The sequence below is a fragment of the Labrus mixtus genome, chromosome 19 (assembly GCF_963584025.1).
Source record: "Labrus mixtus chromosome 19, fLabMix1.1, whole genome shotgun sequence".
Lineage (NCBI taxonomy): Eukaryota > Metazoa > Chordata > Actinopteri > Labriformes > Labridae > Labrus > Labrus mixtus.
The window spans coordinates 10104301-10122465 of record NC_083630.1 but is presented as its reverse complement, the minus strand read 5'-3'; the positions used below and the strand labels follow the sequence as shown (position 1 = coordinate 10122465).

The 18165-nt window shown below is 41.8% G+C and overlaps 1 protein-coding gene across 1 annotated transcript in view; it reads right to left on the bottom strand.

The window, feature by feature from the left end:
- Positions 1-280: 280 nt before the first annotated feature.
- kcnh2b (potassium voltage-gated channel, subfamily H (eag-related), member 2b) overlaps positions 281-18165 on the bottom strand; it is a 48600-nt gene continuing 30715 nt past the window's right edge. Inside the window, exons 5-17 of the mRNA XM_061065121.1 lie at positions 15936-16099; positions 15579-15673; positions 14949-15089; positions 11501-11700; positions 7911-8163; positions 6790-6983; positions 6494-6596; positions 6208-6359; positions 5959-6052; positions 5643-5832; positions 3976-4081; positions 3729-3830; positions 281-2751 (exon numbers count right to left, since the gene is read on the bottom strand). Of these exons, the coding sequence (XP_060921104.1) occupies positions 2335-2751; positions 3729-3830; positions 3976-4081; positions 5643-5832; positions 5959-6052; positions 6208-6359; positions 6494-6596; positions 6790-6983; positions 7911-8163; positions 11501-11700; positions 14949-15089; positions 15579-15673; positions 15936-16099 (2211 nt within the window). The 3' untranslated portion in view covers positions 281-2334. The remainder of the gene's footprint in view (positions 2752-3728; positions 3831-3975; positions 4082-5642; positions 5833-5958; positions 6053-6207; positions 6360-6493; positions 6597-6789; positions 6984-7910; positions 8164-11500; positions 11701-14948; positions 15090-15578; positions 15674-15935; positions 16100-18165) is intronic.

Here is an 18165-nt window from a genome sequence, read left to right as displayed (position 1 = left end):
GATTGGTTGGTTTTTCTGAGTTCTGACAAAAAGGAGAAAAACACAAAAGAACCCTCTAACATCAACGACATGTTCCTGAGTCTTTATTAAACATCTGCACTGTTTAAGAAATAAAGTGCTAAAAAAAATAACGGAGGCTGCTACAAGCTGGGACTGCTTCAAAGAATATTGCACTTCAACATGTTCTCCCTCCTCTGGTACCAATCTCCATGTAATGCGCCTCAAGAAGAGAGTATGTCTGTATCATTTAGTATCAAGGAAGACAGTGTTAAATGGTAGGTTTTAATTGTCTCTTCTCCTCTTGATTCTCATATTTGAAGTCCGATAAAAGTGGAAGATTGTGCAGAAAATGTCCCGGATGCAATAAAACTAAATCAGTAGGATATCAGTAAAGTTTCACTGTAAGGGGGGGGCTTCATTACACCTGCTCTTTTTATTTCACACATATCTTTCTACCCTGAGGTACCCCGACTCCACCCTTACACCGCCTCAATAGTGGCACGACTACACCATGTTCCTCTCCATCACCACTATATGAAATGTCTATGTTACTCCATTGTACAGTTACTTTCTGTTTAAACGATGGTAAGGGGACGTTTTATTTTCAAACAAGTGGCGTTACTTGAATGACCTCTTGGGTATTAAAAATGTCTATATTGTAAAGGACATTTTTGTGCTGTCTAGAGTAAAAACACAAACACTCAAATCAGTTTTTTTGTCTGGTTAAAACGTACATAAAATTGAGTTTGGAGCGAAGAACAGACAGTTGTTTTAACTATCAGAATCCAGTGGAGCTCTACAGCGTGTGGAAGCAAACAAAACCTAACGCCATGCTCAGCGGACTGAAAGGCAAAAATGAAAAACAAACACAATAAAACAAGGACAAACACACGGAGAAAAAAAAAAAAAAAAGCTTTGGACCTGGACTTATCACAAACTTCATAATATCAAAGCGCACACACTCTTCTTGACAGTGTTTGCATATTGTACCTTACATAGAATAATGGCGCATTCGGCTGGTCGTCGTAAACTGGCAAACTTGAATATTTACGTATGACAAACTGGTACAGTATATATACAAGGTAAAAGCATTGCGGATGCTTGATCTGGTGAACAACGTAAGGACCAATGAAATCTGAGGTAGCAAATTCAACTCAACTAGAATCACTCACGTCTTTTTTCAAGTCTTATTCTTACCGAGCGGTGATTTTTAGCAATCAAAGCAGGCGAGGTCCAGAGCCTTTCTGACTTCATCGCATTCAAAACACATCATCTCTGGTTCTCTCCAAGGTCTCACAGCTTGTGGATTGAGAAAGCTGATTTTTCCTGCTTGTTTTGAATATTTGTAATTAGTTCTGCGCGGTGCACTGTTCTCTTGGTAAACTTGTAAGTTTGCCAGTTTACCTGTTCGTGACACTGCCTGAACAAGCCATACGTTCTTCACTCGTTAGCAAATCTGTACAATGTTTCTGATATGTTCATCGAGAAGATTCATGGCTTTTAACCCTCCAGTACCCACCCCTGAGGCGCAAACCAGCCAATCCAGTGTGCTCTAGGGAAAAGGGGGGCGGGTGTTTGCTCCGCCTCTTAGGGCAGGACATCAGGGAGGAGGAACCAATAACAGAACGGGACAGCAGGTTTCCTGTTAGGCCAGCTAACACTACAGTTTACCAACCAGTTAGTGAGTTTATCGGAAGCGCTGCGGACATAGAGAATAGAATAATCATTATCATTAGGAATTTCAGTGCAAGACGTAAATGGCTACTTGTTTCGTCATGATTCTGTCCTTTGTTGTCTTTCCTTGTTCACGTCAGTCATCCAAAGCTGGATACAGCAGTAAAGGGATTCTTCTACAGCTCAGCAGTCATTGATGTGTGTGTGTGAAGATCTGTCATCCTCAGCGCACGACCAGATCCGTGTGGGTGGACCTGGAGTGTGATCATTAAGAAGCAGAGCTTCTCTCTGCTCTGTTTGTGGTTTTGGTTAAAGGTTGTACCATTGTGGAGTTCAGAAAGCTCCAGTTTGTTTCATGAGGAGGGGGAGGGCTTGTGAAAGAGAGAGACAGAGAGAGAGAGAGAGAGAGAGAGAGAGCCCATTCTTTGCCTTGATCCCTCACCCAGGCTTCATGTCCTTTGTTCAGAAGTCAGAGAAGAAGAAGCTTTAGCAGAGAGGTTAGAGCAGCAGGGGTCCATAAAGGGTCGTAGGTACAGTAGGTGCTTCTGGATCTCTTGATGAGGAACAGAGGAAACAGGGAAGGCTGCAGAATAAAACATGACTCCGTCCTCTCTCTGTTTCCCTCCCTCCATCCCACTCTCCTCCCCCTTTCCCTCTTCCTTAGCTCCCCCCTGGGTCAGAGCTGTGTCTCTGAGGTGTCCGTGAGTCCAAAGGTGTCTGTGGTTCTTGCAGAGACAGCCTCCTTTGGGTTTCTGGATCCAGAGCAGATACACCTGTTGCAGCAGCAGCTGGCCCGACCCCAGCCCCCTCACACACCCCTGAACCAAAGTCTAACCCTGCTCCTAAGCTCGACCCCACTGCCGCACCGCTTCCTAGATCTAACGCTAAACCTGAACCTGCTGGTCCTGGAATCACCCCGGTCCCAAGTCCCAGCTCCAGCTCCAGATTCTGCCCCAGGCTGTCCAGTCCAGAGGAGGCGAGCTGGCCCTGGCTGCTGTTGATCAGAGAAGAGTCTTGGGGCTGCAGGGAGTCCAGAGGCTTGGCCGGGAACTCTTCAAAGTCCTGGGAATCCATAATCTGCAGGGAAAGGGGGCAGAGACGTCAGCGGGATTATCTCCTGCTTCTCTTCTCTAACCGTACCAACTGTTCACAAAGTTAAAAGTTAAAAGATCTTTTCACCAGAAATGCAGAGACTCCTCTTTGAATATGATAGACAACGCCTATCACTGGTGCTTTTCTTTTTAATAATCAAACTGGTAAAAATATAATGAAAGTATATGCAGCACAAGCATGTTTGACTTTTTAAAATATCACAGAAAATCAAAAATACTTTAATAAGGAGAAATTATTGCTGATAATCAACAAATATACAGTCGCCCTGAGCTTCCATGTGTGTGTGCATTTTATATATATGACGTGTGCTGTAAGCTGGTGTCAACATTACATTACAGCCCATGGAGTGTCTAAAGCAGTGTTTTTCTAAGAAGGGGTCCTGACCCCCCCGAGGAGTTGCCAGGAGGTACAAGGGGGATTGCGGAAGTTGCTTTTTTCTACGCCAATCTTTCAACTTAAAAAAAGCCAATAAGAATCTGTTTTAAGCAGATAACTGTCAGTATAACTGTTGATTATTGTTAAGACATTATAAAAGACTTGTATCTAATTAGCCAACATGACACCCCGTGCACGGCTTAACCTTCTCAGGTGTGCACGGTTGCAGGAACATACAATAAAAAATAAATCAATAATCTGCAGCACACTGAAAATGACAGATGCTTTTTGTCCAAAGCGTTGTACATCTGAGGATAAAAGTTCAGGGTCCCCTGGTCTGTAGAAGCACCAGAACATAGTTCTACTATGTTATACTACACAACAAAATGAGCTAAGAACAGCTGCATTGTTAATTCAATGTTTTTTATGTGTATCAATGCTTCTTGTTTATATTCCCTGCAGACCTATGACAGTATTCTGTACGCTCCCGTTTTCACTTCTCAAATAAATAAATCAACAAAGTGTTGAATGGACAGTAAACACTTTTTCTAATACATGTACATCACCTGTGATAGAGAGGCCAGCGTGTCTGTCTCCACAGGTGAAACAGGCTGCACCAGTCTCTCTCCGGTTCCAGGTGCTGGGCCAGGACCAGGGTAAGGTGAGGCCTGCAAGAGACAACAACTCATTATTCCTGTTGATTGGGCAATTCAGTCAGGCTCTGAGAGGGATGTTTTTTGTTGTCAAGACTCAAAACGTCATGCATCTATGCACATACCCCTGGTGTGCGTGTGCGTGCGAGAGTGTTGTTACCTGAGGTGGTGACGAGACGGCGCTGTAGGCAGGAGGAACCAGGGCCATCTGTCTCTGCAGCAGCTGCATGATGGCTCCAATGTCGGTTGACATGCGACTCTCCAGCCTGCACACAGTGTGTAGTAGATGAATGAACACATAAAGGGGACCATAACTGTGATCCTTTTATACATTCAATTATAACGTTGGAGGCATTACAATTGCACTAGCTGCTGACCTCGTCTCAGACATTAAGCACTTCACATTTTAAGGAGAATTAAATGATTTCCATCCTCCAGGGTCTAAGTTGTGAATGTCAATCACAGTTAGTGAAGGATTCAGCAGGTTCCTCCCTTAGACTTCATAAATTTCATATTGTGAGTCATTAATCACAAAAGAGGTTGGCTTGTTAAATGTCATGGATGGAAAATTGATAAATGTATGTAGTATGTAGTCCTCTTGGTGTTGGAGGAATAGTCGCTGTCATAATTTATTGAATATTTCGATTTTTGGGCCGGGGCGGTGGAGTAGTAAGTGCTGTTGCCTCACAGCGAGGAGGTTCCTGGTTCTGATCCTGGTGTTCTCCCCATGCACTGGAAACTGTGTTTACTCGGTTATGTTTGAAGTGATTATGAATGAATTCTGGCTGGTTGGACTGGAAGGTGCATACTAACACCTCTCCCTCCTCCTCAGGTGACTGCAGCACCTTCGATTTTTTTCAGGTGAGCCGTTTGGGCGGGCAATGTTCCCTAAGTGTGCAGCCGCACAGTTTTAGAAAACAGAAAAGTCCTGTCCCATGGTTGCTTTCTTTGGTGTATCAAAAACAAATGCATATCATGTAGAACCACCACAGAAGAGGAAAGGATTGCTTTTTACTGTATCTTGGTTTGTGACCTAATTTCTCCAAAGTGTCGAGATGTTCAAAACCGTGACCATGGGGGAAACAAGACAAGACTTGATAGCTTTGTTAGCAAATTTCCAATCAAGGCTTCTTAAAAATCTGTTAGGTTCAATTTTTTATATCAACTCTATAAAGCCTCCTTTTCTTCATGAACCACTTAGTAAAGTTAGACTTCTGGTATTCTCTACTTCAGTCTCTGTCACTATCTGCTTTCTATACAAGAGTCAAAGTTTCATTTCATGACATGACTGAACTAAACGCTCTCCTACTGGGTGCTGTTTGAGGCTTGTAAACAGCTAATTAGGACACATTCTGATGAAGTCTGCGCGGCTCTCTGCAAGACTCTGAAGCCCAGCAGAGACTTTACCATATGTGCAGATATTTCCAGTACTCGAGGAAGGAGTTCTCTCCTTACACCCACAATCCAAACCTCCCCACACAGACGCCTTCTGCCTGCTGACACATCCTATCCAGCAGAGGTATCCAGTCAATCATGCGGTAAAACTCTGAGCATCCAGCTGAAGGTGAAGCAAAGACGCAGTGTCTGTGAGCTCAACAGGATCCGACAAAAAAAGAGCCTCATGCAGCTGAAGGCTACATGTACTGAAAACCAAAAAGTTGTTTCAACTCTGATGGAGACAAAAGGCTTCCGTCAGAGGCGGGCCGGTAAAAGAGACAGACTCAAACAGGCAGGCTGTTGTGGCAATGCTTCATAGCAGTGATATGAAACAAAACGATGAAAGAGCAGTCAGGACCTACACTCGCATGTGCACACACTCAGTGATACCTGTTGAGCTGTTTCTGCAGCAGGTCCAGGCGCGTGTCCAGCTGGTTGCGTTGCTGTCGGCTCAGACTGTGCAGCGGCGTGTTGAGGGTCGGGGGTGACGCCAGGCTGCAGCTGGGAACCTCCTGGTACTGACCCGCCCCCCGACTCTCCCCCCAGAAACTAAAGATGTTGGACACACCTGAGAATGCACCTGCAGGGGGGAGAGAGAGACACACACACAGGGAAGAGGAGCATGAGTGAGTGTTTGTGTGACTCACTGGGTATGCATTACTGACTGTGCAAATAGATAGGAGGATACCGCTGTGTTTAATTCTACCTGACAGGGCATTGCAGGTGTTCCCAGTCTTTGGGTCCCCATCACCCTCTGTGTTCTCGTTAAAGTTCATGGGCGGGGCGTGAGCGTGAGAATTCTCCAGCATTGGTGGAGGGGCGAGTCTGGCTACAGGCGGCTCCTCCCCCTGAGAGATGTTCGCATCGATATGTTAACACCAGTTGTTACTGAGGCGACAATGGCAAACACAACCCGAGAGATCTTAGCATAAAATGATGAAAAGCGCAGTTTCACCTCATCACCACTGGAGTGTGAAGACACTGAGCTTCGATGAGGCTCCCACCGACACTTCGGTGCCTCCTCCTGTTTTTGGTTGTTGCCTGCCTCTCTCTGTCTTCGTCTCACAGACTTGTGGGACTTTTTCACTTCTCCTGCATCTGCATCATCTGCGCGGAAAAAGAGAGGGAGTTTGACGAGGGATCACTTTTAACAGATGACCACTGAGGGAGACTTGCCAAAAAATAAAACACTTTTTTTTTTAATGTGACAGTGAATCAAATGGCTCTTGATGATGAGTTACCCTTTTCTGTACGTCGTCGGAATGATAACTTGCGTCTGCGTAATTTGTTGAATCCCCCACAGTTTGAGTCATCACTGCTTGGAGAGCCCGGGATCATGTTGGTCTGAAATGAGGAGCATGAGATTACCTTTAATAGTACTAATAATAAAATGCACCCGGGGGATACTATTTGTAGTCACAGTGATAAATAGGGAAGGAACATGTTGGTTTAGAACATGCCTAGATGGGAGGATGATGAAATATATACAGAATATATAACTCATTATAATAACAATAGAAAATAAGATCAAACTCACATCTCGGAGGTTGAAGGTGATTTCCAGGTTACTCCAGAAATTGTCTCCAAACTCAGGATACATGTCGAGCACCTCCAGAACATCTTCTCGGAAGATTTTATGGAGGTCGCAGTAGGTCAGAGCCCTTACATCAGCGTTAGATTTACCCGGCCGGGAATACAGGTTGATGGGCTCGCCGAAAATGTCATTCTTCCCTGTAGAAAGGTGACAGTATCAGTAATATAGGCCAATATTGTAATCATCTTCTCTTTTTTTTTAAACAATATCCTGCATTACAATGTATTCTTTTGTATATTTAGAGGGTATACTATTATTAATATACTTCTGTGCTACTGTTGACAAATTAATCCTGAAAGGAAATGTCTGTTATGGGGGACACTTCTAATCTAACACATTTCTTTTGACTGAAATCATGTTACAACGGCCAAAGTAGCTTCAAACTGCATTCAAATTCACTCCCAGGTGATCCTGTGGCAGACATAATATAAATGTTTAGGACCTTATTCCCAAACTATTCAAAACTTAATTGATTCTTATTTGAACTCCAAGTTCTTCCCCAACTTTATCTAGCATAATGTTTTGTATCTCTTTGGGTAAGAAGTGTGAAAGAAAAATGAACTCTGAAATAATTATTAAGAGGGAAAGGTTTTTCTTTTTATAACACCATGATGACCCTCTTTCTTGATGACCCTGGTGAAGGCCACAAGCCGAAACGCGTCGGTCTAATTGGTTCAGAACGTTAGACCATAAAGCTATTTTGACCTCTTCAAGCCCGTCACTCTTCATGCACCATCAACCATCATCTCACACATGGCAACAAGTCAGATGAAAGCTGAACATGTCTTTTTTATTCTGCTTAATATACACTAGATTATTTTGCGTAATAATCTAATCTCACCAGCAGATGGCGCAATCATTCAGCTTTGCTAAGAGGCAGCTAGACTTGTGCCTGCACACCACCAATGACGGCACCACAACAGTTAGAATTAACTAGAATAAATCAAGCTACTCTGGGGTTTGACTGTACTGTGTTTCATTGATTTTATCTCCTGTAATAGAAATATATCAAGTGCTTTTAGTTTAGTTTTTCACAACATATTTATTTTTTATTTTTCCTGTACCTAAGATAGCCACCACCACGTCTCCTCTCAGTATCTCTATGGATCCCCTCGATATGAAGTAGAGAGCAGTGAGGACGTCTCCGGCGTGGACCAGCGTGTCACCCGGGGGTGCGTGGGTGGTCTTGAACTTCATGGCCAACGCCCTGAGGCATCCCTTAGTGGAGCCTTTAAAAGCCTTGCAGTTCTGCAGCAGGGTCCGGTTCAGGTGGAGGCAGATATCTGCCTGGAGACACTCCGGGAAACCCTTCAGCACCTGGGGAGGGAGGAGACATGGAGGACAAGACGGGGGGGAATAAAAAGCAGGGAGAGAGAAGTAAGGGAAGAGTGAAGGAAAGAAAGAACAAAAGTGGTGAGAAAAAAGTAATAACTCAATAATAGACAAAAGAAGGAGGAGGATATGAATTGATAGGGAAAGGTTGCTTCAGTATCGATACACAGCTTTTAGCAGCGCAGCGACAGATACGAGAAGTCCAGGACATTATAATGTCAAATAAATGTCACAGATTATGCACGCTTTCAAAGGACTAATAAAAACTCTCTTTATTGTCTTCACCTTAACGACTGAACTTTTATGAGACATTTGCTTTTTACTGTTATAACACCATTCAACTAATTAACTTTTTACATTTATACAAGTTTTGGATTTCAATTATTTTTTAATGATTTCCACCTCAGTAGAAGAAAAGAATCAGCAGTTTGGCATTCTTACTCTTAGAAAGCGCCTGTGTGTGGACTTTCACAGAGTTTCAGTTTGCAAAATGATATCAAACTGTATTTCAGAGGCGTCCCGGAACAGAGTCAGCAGGCCCGTAGAGTCTAATTAATATGAAGAATTGGTGAAATTTTAATGAGTTCTCTGCAAGCAAGGGAAGCCCGGGCTCTTTTAAGCGGCAGGCTATGGGCTTCTCTTGTAATTCTCTGGCTGACTGCACAGAACACAACTGTACCTACAACACCCACACTGTGTTTCTCTCCCTCTCCATTTCTCTGCTTTTCATCTGTTTCAAGCTACTCGCTTCAGTTCAGCCTTCACTGGGGCTCGCTTTTTCAGCTCACTTTCGACCAATGGCCATTACACCTCCCATACTCCATTTTTTTTGCAAGCCTCAATTGCTTGTCGTCTCTCCCCCTGTACTCATTTACTCGTGCAATGATACATTTTTTTTCTTCTTTTATCATTACCTCTTCCCACACTTTTTACATCCTTCAAAGTTTTTGAAAAAAGTCAAGCAAACAGAAATGTGTTCAGTGAAATAACATACTCTGTTACAATCCCCTTTGTTTATTAGACATAGTCATCTGTCAATCCCAGTACACAAAAGCTGCTCTTTTGAATTACCAGGTGCACCTCAAAATGTGCTGATGTCAGAGCTTTTAAGCCAAGTTGAATAAGGTTTTCCTTGGGCTCCACTTTAAAGGTGCATTTAGCATAAACTGATTTTTAAAGACTGCACTCTTATAGTTTTACAATTCTACTCTCCAAATAAACACAGGTGACTGCATAATCTTTACTGCATATAAAGTTAACTGCTAACTGTAGGTGAAATAATAGTAAGTTTTGTTTTGTTCTGGACTGTTTACCCCCCCCCGTCGGAATCACAGGAGTCGTGGCGTTCTAGCGACGTATGGCATGAGTGATACACAGCAGTTGTGTCAATAACAGCGATAATGAGAAAGCACACTGACAGCTACATCAGGCTGTGGCAATGCTTCTGCCCTCGATAACTCAACACTCTGTTCTTTTGAGTATTTGCTTTGTCTATGAAAGTGACTGCTTGTTGCACACTTTAACACAGAGGTGAGAGACTGTCTACAAGAAGAAAAAAAGGTACACAACATATATTTCTTTCTCCCTCCTCATGCTCTCATCACATGTCTCCCTTTAGTGTTCTTCTTTGGAGCTGCATTATTATTTTTCCAATCCTCTTGAATGAAATAAGTTGCAGCTGACTGAATCAGTTGTGGAGATATGGAGAATACAAAGAGGTCCATTCCACACAACGATGGTGATGGTTACAGTAAACATTCTCTGATCCAGTCTGCCCACCACACTGCACTTCATCGGGCTTTAAAAGAAGCAACATAATGATGGAAGAGGAAATATGTAATTATAAACTCTTTTCAAATTTGTTTCCTCTCTACCTCACTGGTTTGCTTATTACACGGAAATGAAACTATATATTTATAACTGAAAAGATACGTGCACACTCAGACTTTGCTCCTGTGTTACCTCTGATTATAGGAAAATACATGTTACATCTCTATCTGTGCAGCAGCTTTCAAAACGGTTATTATACAGTGTTTCCCAAACAAAGACAAAATATAAAGGTTAAAAGTAAAGAGGTACATAATGCATATATAAGTAGCATATCACAGACAAAATAGGTCAATGCATTTTCTAGTCCACCTATCTCTAGTATGCTATTGTAGGAGCCCTACCATCAAAACCCTGTCACATACTGTTCTCAGCCTTGTCATGGGGATGTAACAGGGTCTCTTTCAGTGGGATCTCGAGCTAAGTGCTACTACAGTAAATGCTTCTGTGGACTTCAAAAACAATGCTAATTATGCTTTGATAGGGGATTATAAAAAAAAAACAATCAGGATTCTGGAAAGTTTCTCTGAAGTCTAAAGCAGACATATTGAATGAAGGCGTATTTTCTTTTTTCTTTTTTGTTTTTTAGCTTGAGATTATAAAACAACTCAAAAGCTGAAAAAACAACACAAGTCCTGAGAAAAACACACCAAAACACAGCTTAATGCATGATTACGGGTCCATGTTCTGTTTATATTTACCACACATGATATATGATGTGTTATGAACAATGATAGTGAAGGTGACATCAACTGACTCATGCACTGTTCTAAATGTTTGCATCCGTAAATCTCAAGTGGCTGCCATGCCAAGGATTAAAGTTGTGTGTGTGTGTGTGTGTGTGTGTGTGTGTGTGTGTGTGTGTGTGTGTGTGCATCTGCATCTGTGGTTGCATGCATGCCACATATAGGTCAAAGCCTTCATAACACTAATACAGAGAAACAGAAGATGTGATGGGACAATGCCAGTGTGTTTGTGTGTGTGTGTGTGTGTGTGTGTGTGTGTGTGTGTGTGTGTGTGTGTGTGTGTGTGTGTGTGTGTGTGTGTGTGTGTGTGTGTGTGTTATCAGCATCATCATTGGACAATGCATGTTGTGTGTGCACGTATGTGTGTGTTAGCAGCGTCTTCATATGGACTGTGACTGTGAGTTAAGTAAGAGGTCACAAGCATGTTGAAATCACTCCTTCAACCTGTGTGTGTGTGTGTGTGTGTGTGTGTGTGTGTGTGTGTGTGTGTGTGTGTGTGTGTGTGTGTGTGCGTGCATTTTATGTATGATACTCACATCTGTCCTACTTTCTCTGATGGTGTCGGACCATGCATGCTGAGACAAAGCCTTCGCATCATCCTATTAACGTACAGCGCAGGCTCAACAACACTCCTCTAGCCTTCTCTGTGTACATGCGTGTATTCATGCCAGCACTCACTCATTTACATGAACAGACTAGATGTGTACACACACAGGTGGATTTGGGGTAGAATGAGGATGAGTACTCACAGCGTTCATGTCGATGCCGTTGGTGTAGGACCAGGCGTGCTGGAAGTACTCCTCCAGCCTCTGCCTGAGCGGGTTGGGGATCTGGTGGAAGCGGATGAACTCTCTGACTCTCAGCATCTGGGTGTGGTAGCGGGCCGTTCCAGAGTACAGCCGCTGGATGATGGCTGACACGTTCCCAAAGATACTGGCGTACATCAGGGCTGGAGGTGGGAGACAGGCAAAGGGTGAGGACGAGACATGAGGGAGGGTTTTGATTTTGAAGGGTTACAAAGAGGGCACAAAAGAAGAATGCAGGTAATGAGACAAAAAGTATATACACTAGAGATATGGAGTAAGCAGGAGTATTGGGACACAGGCTCCCATGATACACCGATATGAGCGGACAATGTTTCTCTGACAATGAGAAGAAGGGAAAGTTAGGTACCACCACAGTGAAATGTGTTTTTCCCCAGTTCAGTTCTGACTTTTGGAACAGACAGCCGGAAAAAGTCCTGGGATCGAAGATTATAAGTCCCTGAACACTTCTGACTGATGCAGGTCAGAAGGCATGAAGGAAGAAGACCTAAGATGGACTTGTCGATAAGAATACTCCAGTGTTTAAGACTGCGTTTGTTTAAAATAAGTCCATCCAACACATGCAAACAACAAACAGTGATGAGTGAGGGATTTAAAGTTAGTGAAGAACCTCAGAGCTATATGTTATACAGCGTTCAGAGCATGTAAGCTTTGAGATGAGTAATGCATGTATAAAACATCACCGTAGTCCAGCACAAACATTAAAGTGGCAACAACCAGCCTCTTCTTAGATTCATAAGATATATGTGATAGTGCACTCTCTAAAGGAAGTCATATTCCACAACTTCCAAAAAGGGAAGACAGCCATGATCTCACTCACAGACTAACTGACTAAAATTCAATTAGTGCCTAGAAGTAATTTAAATATTATTTCACTTTTATTTCTATGGACAAAGATGGAATTGCCCACTCTGGGAGACTTAATCTTCATAGGATTCAGACTTTATTTCTCAGTCTGTGGAGGACATACAGGAGCTTCAGCACAGTCTAACTTTTGAACTAAGTCAGCCGAGTGCTGCACTTAAGTGTTCTGTATGGACAGGATGAACGATTACACCCACAGTGTATTGTATTAGAGGACTGGCTCACATTTTTTTCCAGTCTACTGTAAAAAAAAACATTTTCCTGACATCATTTCTGTGCAAGTAAAGGATGAAGCTTCAGTCCTCTCTCTGTGTAAAAAGGTTTAAAAGTTCAGTTTGTTCTTTGAGCAACAGCAAAATATATATATTTTCTTATTTTGCAAAAACAATTTGCCTTTAATATTTATTTGAATTGTTAGACTTACTGCTCATAAAGTTTTAAAGCAATTTTACTCTAAACAGGTGCTGCATATACATTTCCCTCAGATCCTCATAAAAATAGGTTTTATGGTGGGCAGTACTGTACTGTGTCCGAAGACTATACCTTTGTTGGTATCCACTCTGATCCTGTATTTGATCATGCCTTTAAAGCCCTCTATTTCAGAACAGGCTGTTTCTGTGTCTGTAGCTTTAAATGCAAATGAGCTGTGTCTGACCACGCCCCCTCTCTGGAAGGGCTTGGGTGGCTTGTGCTTTCTTGCAAGCCCAATGGTTTACGGTGAGAAGGCAGACTCAGAGGGCAGAACAAACAACCAGCCATCGCCCCCTTCCACCACCACCCGGGGCTCCCTTTGTGACGTCATGAAGGGAAATTCTCAAACTGGCCTGTTTCAGCACACATTTTCTGAAAAGTAGAGCAGGCAAAAGATGGAGACGATGGACTAGGGGACACATATTAGTGTTAGAAAAACATGGTAAAGTTAATTTTGCATAATAAGTGACCTTTAAGACTAACATATAAAAACATGTCTTGGTTGAAATGTTTAGATGTAATTGATATCATTGCAACATTTACAATAGCCCCAATTGCCAAATTAAGTAACATTCAAATTGCAAATAAAGTCCATTATCAATATGATAGAAGATAGCAACAACAAGATCAAACATACTGTAAGTGTTCAACTCACTCATTTAACATGACTTATTTAACATGTTGGATTTTTTCCCCCATTGCTCTCAAAAGAATAATTCTGTTTGTACAATCGGTTTTTCATAACCTGAGTCCTCTGTAGAACAGATTGACCATTCTTAATAGTTTTGCCTTAAGAAGACAGGGTGTTTCTTGTTGTATCCTTCGTGGCCCCTCCCTGTTTTGTCCTTTTGTCATGTTGGATCCTGCTAACCTCCAAACCTCTGTTAGCTCCCATCACCGTCTGAAAACAGCCTTTAAAACTGCCATGTGTGAGTGTGACCGTGTATGTCATAGAGGAAACAAATCATCTCAGACTCTAATGAAATGAAAGCTTTATGAATCCCATTGCAATTTCATAACAGAATATTGTGCTTCAATAATGGAGATTTTACAAGCCTGAGGTTGTATTTTGTTGGCAAAGTAAGCACCAGAATTTTCAGGAGGAGGGACAAAGCCAAAACTAAAACTAAAAACAGAAAAAGGTCTTGTTGAATAAGAGCCTCCGAGTCTTTGATTTGTGCAAATACAGTTAAATCATATTTCATTTTTAATTTATTCCATTGGAAAAATCCAAATGATGAATTCCTGCAAGCTTTAAACCAGCTAAACCAGATAGTGAACTACTTCTAAATGTCAAATTTAAATCCTCATCCTATGGTTTGTCTGAATACGGGGTCCAGGGCTCTGCCAGTGTGCATCAGTAATTACTTTTTTGTAGAGGAAGTTGAGTTGATAAGCTTGAGAGGGGATTTTACTGATGGATTTTATTATCAAATCATTAGGAGATACGCATTCAGAGTGAAGAGGGTGATCTCAAGCTCTGTCCAGCGAGTGCAACTATCAGAGAACTAAATATGATGAAAGAAAACACACATCTTCTTAAACTTCCACAATCACAAATTGGCTATAGATGGTGCAAAGTTATTCCTCCTGAGGTGACTGCAGTCTGCAGAAAAGAGCTGGAAGAGGAGCTTTTACACAATCGATATGCCCTTAAATTATGTGAATGGTGTGACAATATCCTGACTGAAATTGTGCAATACTGCAATTCCTTTCCGTCAAATGTTGCTGAGTTGAATACTTTATAATGTGGTGCTTTGGGTTTGAAGGTAGAGGATACTGCTATAGAGTTATAGGAAGGGCAGAAATGATCTCCAGCAGCTGTGATGGAGCTTTAACAAAAATTACCCTGATGAACAATCAGTTAAGTTAGAGTAAAGGATTTGAGGTGTGTCAATTGCTTAATTTCAGCCTGCTGTTATTGCAACCAAATTGTTTCTAACACTGTATAACCCTTTTTTTTCAACACTCTCTCCCGTCCAGGTCTGAAGCCAAAGAGTTAAAGTGTTCATTGACTAAGAATAATAATAGTACTTACATCCTATGAGCATGACGCAGATGGAGAAGATCTTCTCAGAGTTGGTGTTTGGCGACACATTTCCAAAGCCCACGCTGGTCAGACTGCTGAAGGTGAAGTACAGAGCAGTGACATACTTGTCTTTGATGGAGGGTCCTGAACCTGAGGTTGAAAACAATATTTTGATAACAGAATGACAGAACAGTCACTTATGATTTTCCAAATTTAGATTTAAATCATGTAGTTGATTTTGATAAAGCTTGATTTGTCTTTTAATTTGTAAATGCTAGCCTAATACCACACCAAATCAAAAAGGAACCATCAGGCGAGGGACTAAGTACTATATATACATAATATTTGAAAAATAATCAGCTCTAAATGTAAATGATCAAGTGTTTTGGAGAAAATAAACTCTTTGAAACATGCCTTTTAGGTTTATGTAGACACTTAAAAGGGTTAAATGAATTAAGCCATATGTCAACCTATTAGAATATTCTGTCTCTGCTGTTGCTAGGCAGAAAATACTTAACTTCCAGCTCTGTGATTGGTGGTCCAGTTACGAAATTACAGAGGGCCCATTTAACGTAATTCAGTGACAGAACAGTTTCAAGGGCCAATGGGGAAGAGGGCTACGGTTCAAGAGCCACGTACCTGGTACAGAGTCGTTGAAGTGTTTCCCCAATTGGTCCCCCAGAGTGTGGAGCCAACCAATGGAACCATTTCTCTCTACACTACCAATGGCATACCTGGAAAAACAATAAACAGTGACAATATGGTTACACCGTATATCAATACAGAGGTTAGTAATACTAGAACAAGCACAAAGAAAAGTAAACTCAACAGATTGTTTTGCCAATTTATACAATTGGATCGACAAACTTAATATATTTTTAAAGAACTCTGTGTATTATATCTATATTGTAATATTACTTAATGGATAATGACATTTCTGTTGTATGCAGACGAAAAAGGACGATCAGATTATTGGACAGTTTTATGATACTGTACCATATGCAGGCCAGCCAATGAGCGATGAGGGCAAAGGTGCACATGAGGAGAAAGAGGACGGCTGCACCGTACTCCGAGTAGCGGTCCAGCTTCCTGGCTACTCGTACCAACCGCAGGAGACGAGCCGTTTTCAGCAGACCAATCAGAGTGGTGGTCTGTAGGGGAGGAATAAAGTCCAGATAAGGTATTGTAAAGCATGGCAGAAAAACAAAGTGGCTCTGGTATCACCTCGATGCATTCCAACCTGCTGTCATCTTATCACACACTCACATTTACACACACACACACGCACACACACACACACACACACAGGTGGTGGAGCCTTGTCCATGTTCCGATGTGATTCACTGCTGTGGAGGAGGTAAATCCTCACTCCCTTTTTATTTCTGTGGGCCGCATGTGTATTCAGCTGGCCCCCTCCTTGTCCATACAACAAATAAATAACAGGCCGATTACTGCACTGGCAGAGAGCCTAGTTGTGTGTGTGTGTGTGTGTGTGTGTGTGTGTGTGTGTGTGTGTGTGTCTGTATGGGTGTGTGAGTCTGTATGTATATGTGTGTGTGTCCTCACAGTAAATAATAGCTGTCTGCTGAGGAAAATCTCTACTTTCTTGGCTCTGCGGCCTTATACGGACAGCATCAATGAAGTGAAACTTGGCAAAGCCAAGTGTTGGGGAACTTCCACATTCATCCGGTTTGCCTTAGTAGGTGGCTTGATTACATTTTATTAGTTTGTCATTACTCACATGCTCCCCATTATTTCTAAATATATGTCAATTATTGCACACTCTTTCAATCATGCAGTGCTGAGCAGTTGGGAGGGCCGATTCCATCTCTTTATCGCTCCTGGTTTTCATCCTCATTACGTGGGAAGTATCATCAGAAGGCTCAAGTAGTGAGCAAGTGCAACTCATTTTCTTCTCCCTCTTCATCTAACTCCCACCTCTTCCTCCAAACATCAACCTCCCACAACATTAAATTCTCCAACCAACACCTCAATCACTTCACTCTTCTATCATTTTGAAAACCATAGCACCTATAAACACCTGCCTCGACACTTCAGAGGAAAATAAGCTTCTTTGCCAACTCTAGCTCATTTACTCAGAAACATAGATTGAACTCTAGTGTACCATCGTTTCAACTTATTAAATAAAAATGAGTCTTTATGGACTTTGTAAATGAAGTTCAGTTTTGATTGCCTGAGTGGGTATTAGTGTTGTCAGCCACTTTTTGACGGTCTCAGTCTCGTCTCGGAATAGAAAGCATTTTTTTTTCGATCTTGTCTCTGGATTTTAAATCAAGACCGGTCAATACCACAACTGATAGGCTATTTTTCCACATCATTACTTTGATTCAGAGGAAAACGTCCCTATCTAAAATAAATAATAACTTCAATTCATTCATAATTCATCATTCATCAGATTTTTATCCCCAGGGTACGGGTGTCTCAGTGAGTGACACGCCCGATGCACACAAAATGATGATTTTTCAGGGATATTTATGGCCTTGGTCTTGTCTCAGTCTCAGTTAGTGTGGTCTTGACTACAAGCAACACTTAATAATATGAAGATCAACTTCATTAAGGGTGTAGCGCAGGGATCTTCACACTACAAGGGTTGCTGGAGTTTTTCTCTGAATGCTTCCAATTTAAAAAAAAAGTTGTCATCAGATTTCTTGAAGTTTGAGCTTGAGGCATTATGTTACAGAGGCATAGGCATTCACAATGAAGGGGAGACCTTATCTAGGGAATAGCTTTCAGGCTGCATCATGGGAAATGTAGGCATTCAGGATTTTTGGACCACTTATACACAGATTGGAACACTTAAATGTGCAAATCTGTAATTTTACAGTAATTCTATAGGTAATACATTTTCCACAAGATTACACATATGTGTGTATAACACATGCTCTGAAGTTTCCTTACAAAATTCCAGTTATGAAACAAAAAGTAACATAAATGTCATGTTCACTCTGCTAACTATCCCAAAATGCAATGCTTCAAACCATAATGATGTGAAAATTACCCATGTGCCACTCCACATTTGTCAGTGATGATGACGCAAAATGATGATGAGTCATGATTGTCTCATAATTAACCGCTCAATTCATAGACAACCTATGAGTGTTTTGTAGAAGGAGCAGTGATTGAGCGAAGAGGGGGTGTCTGATAATTACAGGAGTTTTTTTTTTCTTTTCTCTGAAAGTATGGACCTGAAAGGTAAAGCAGCATG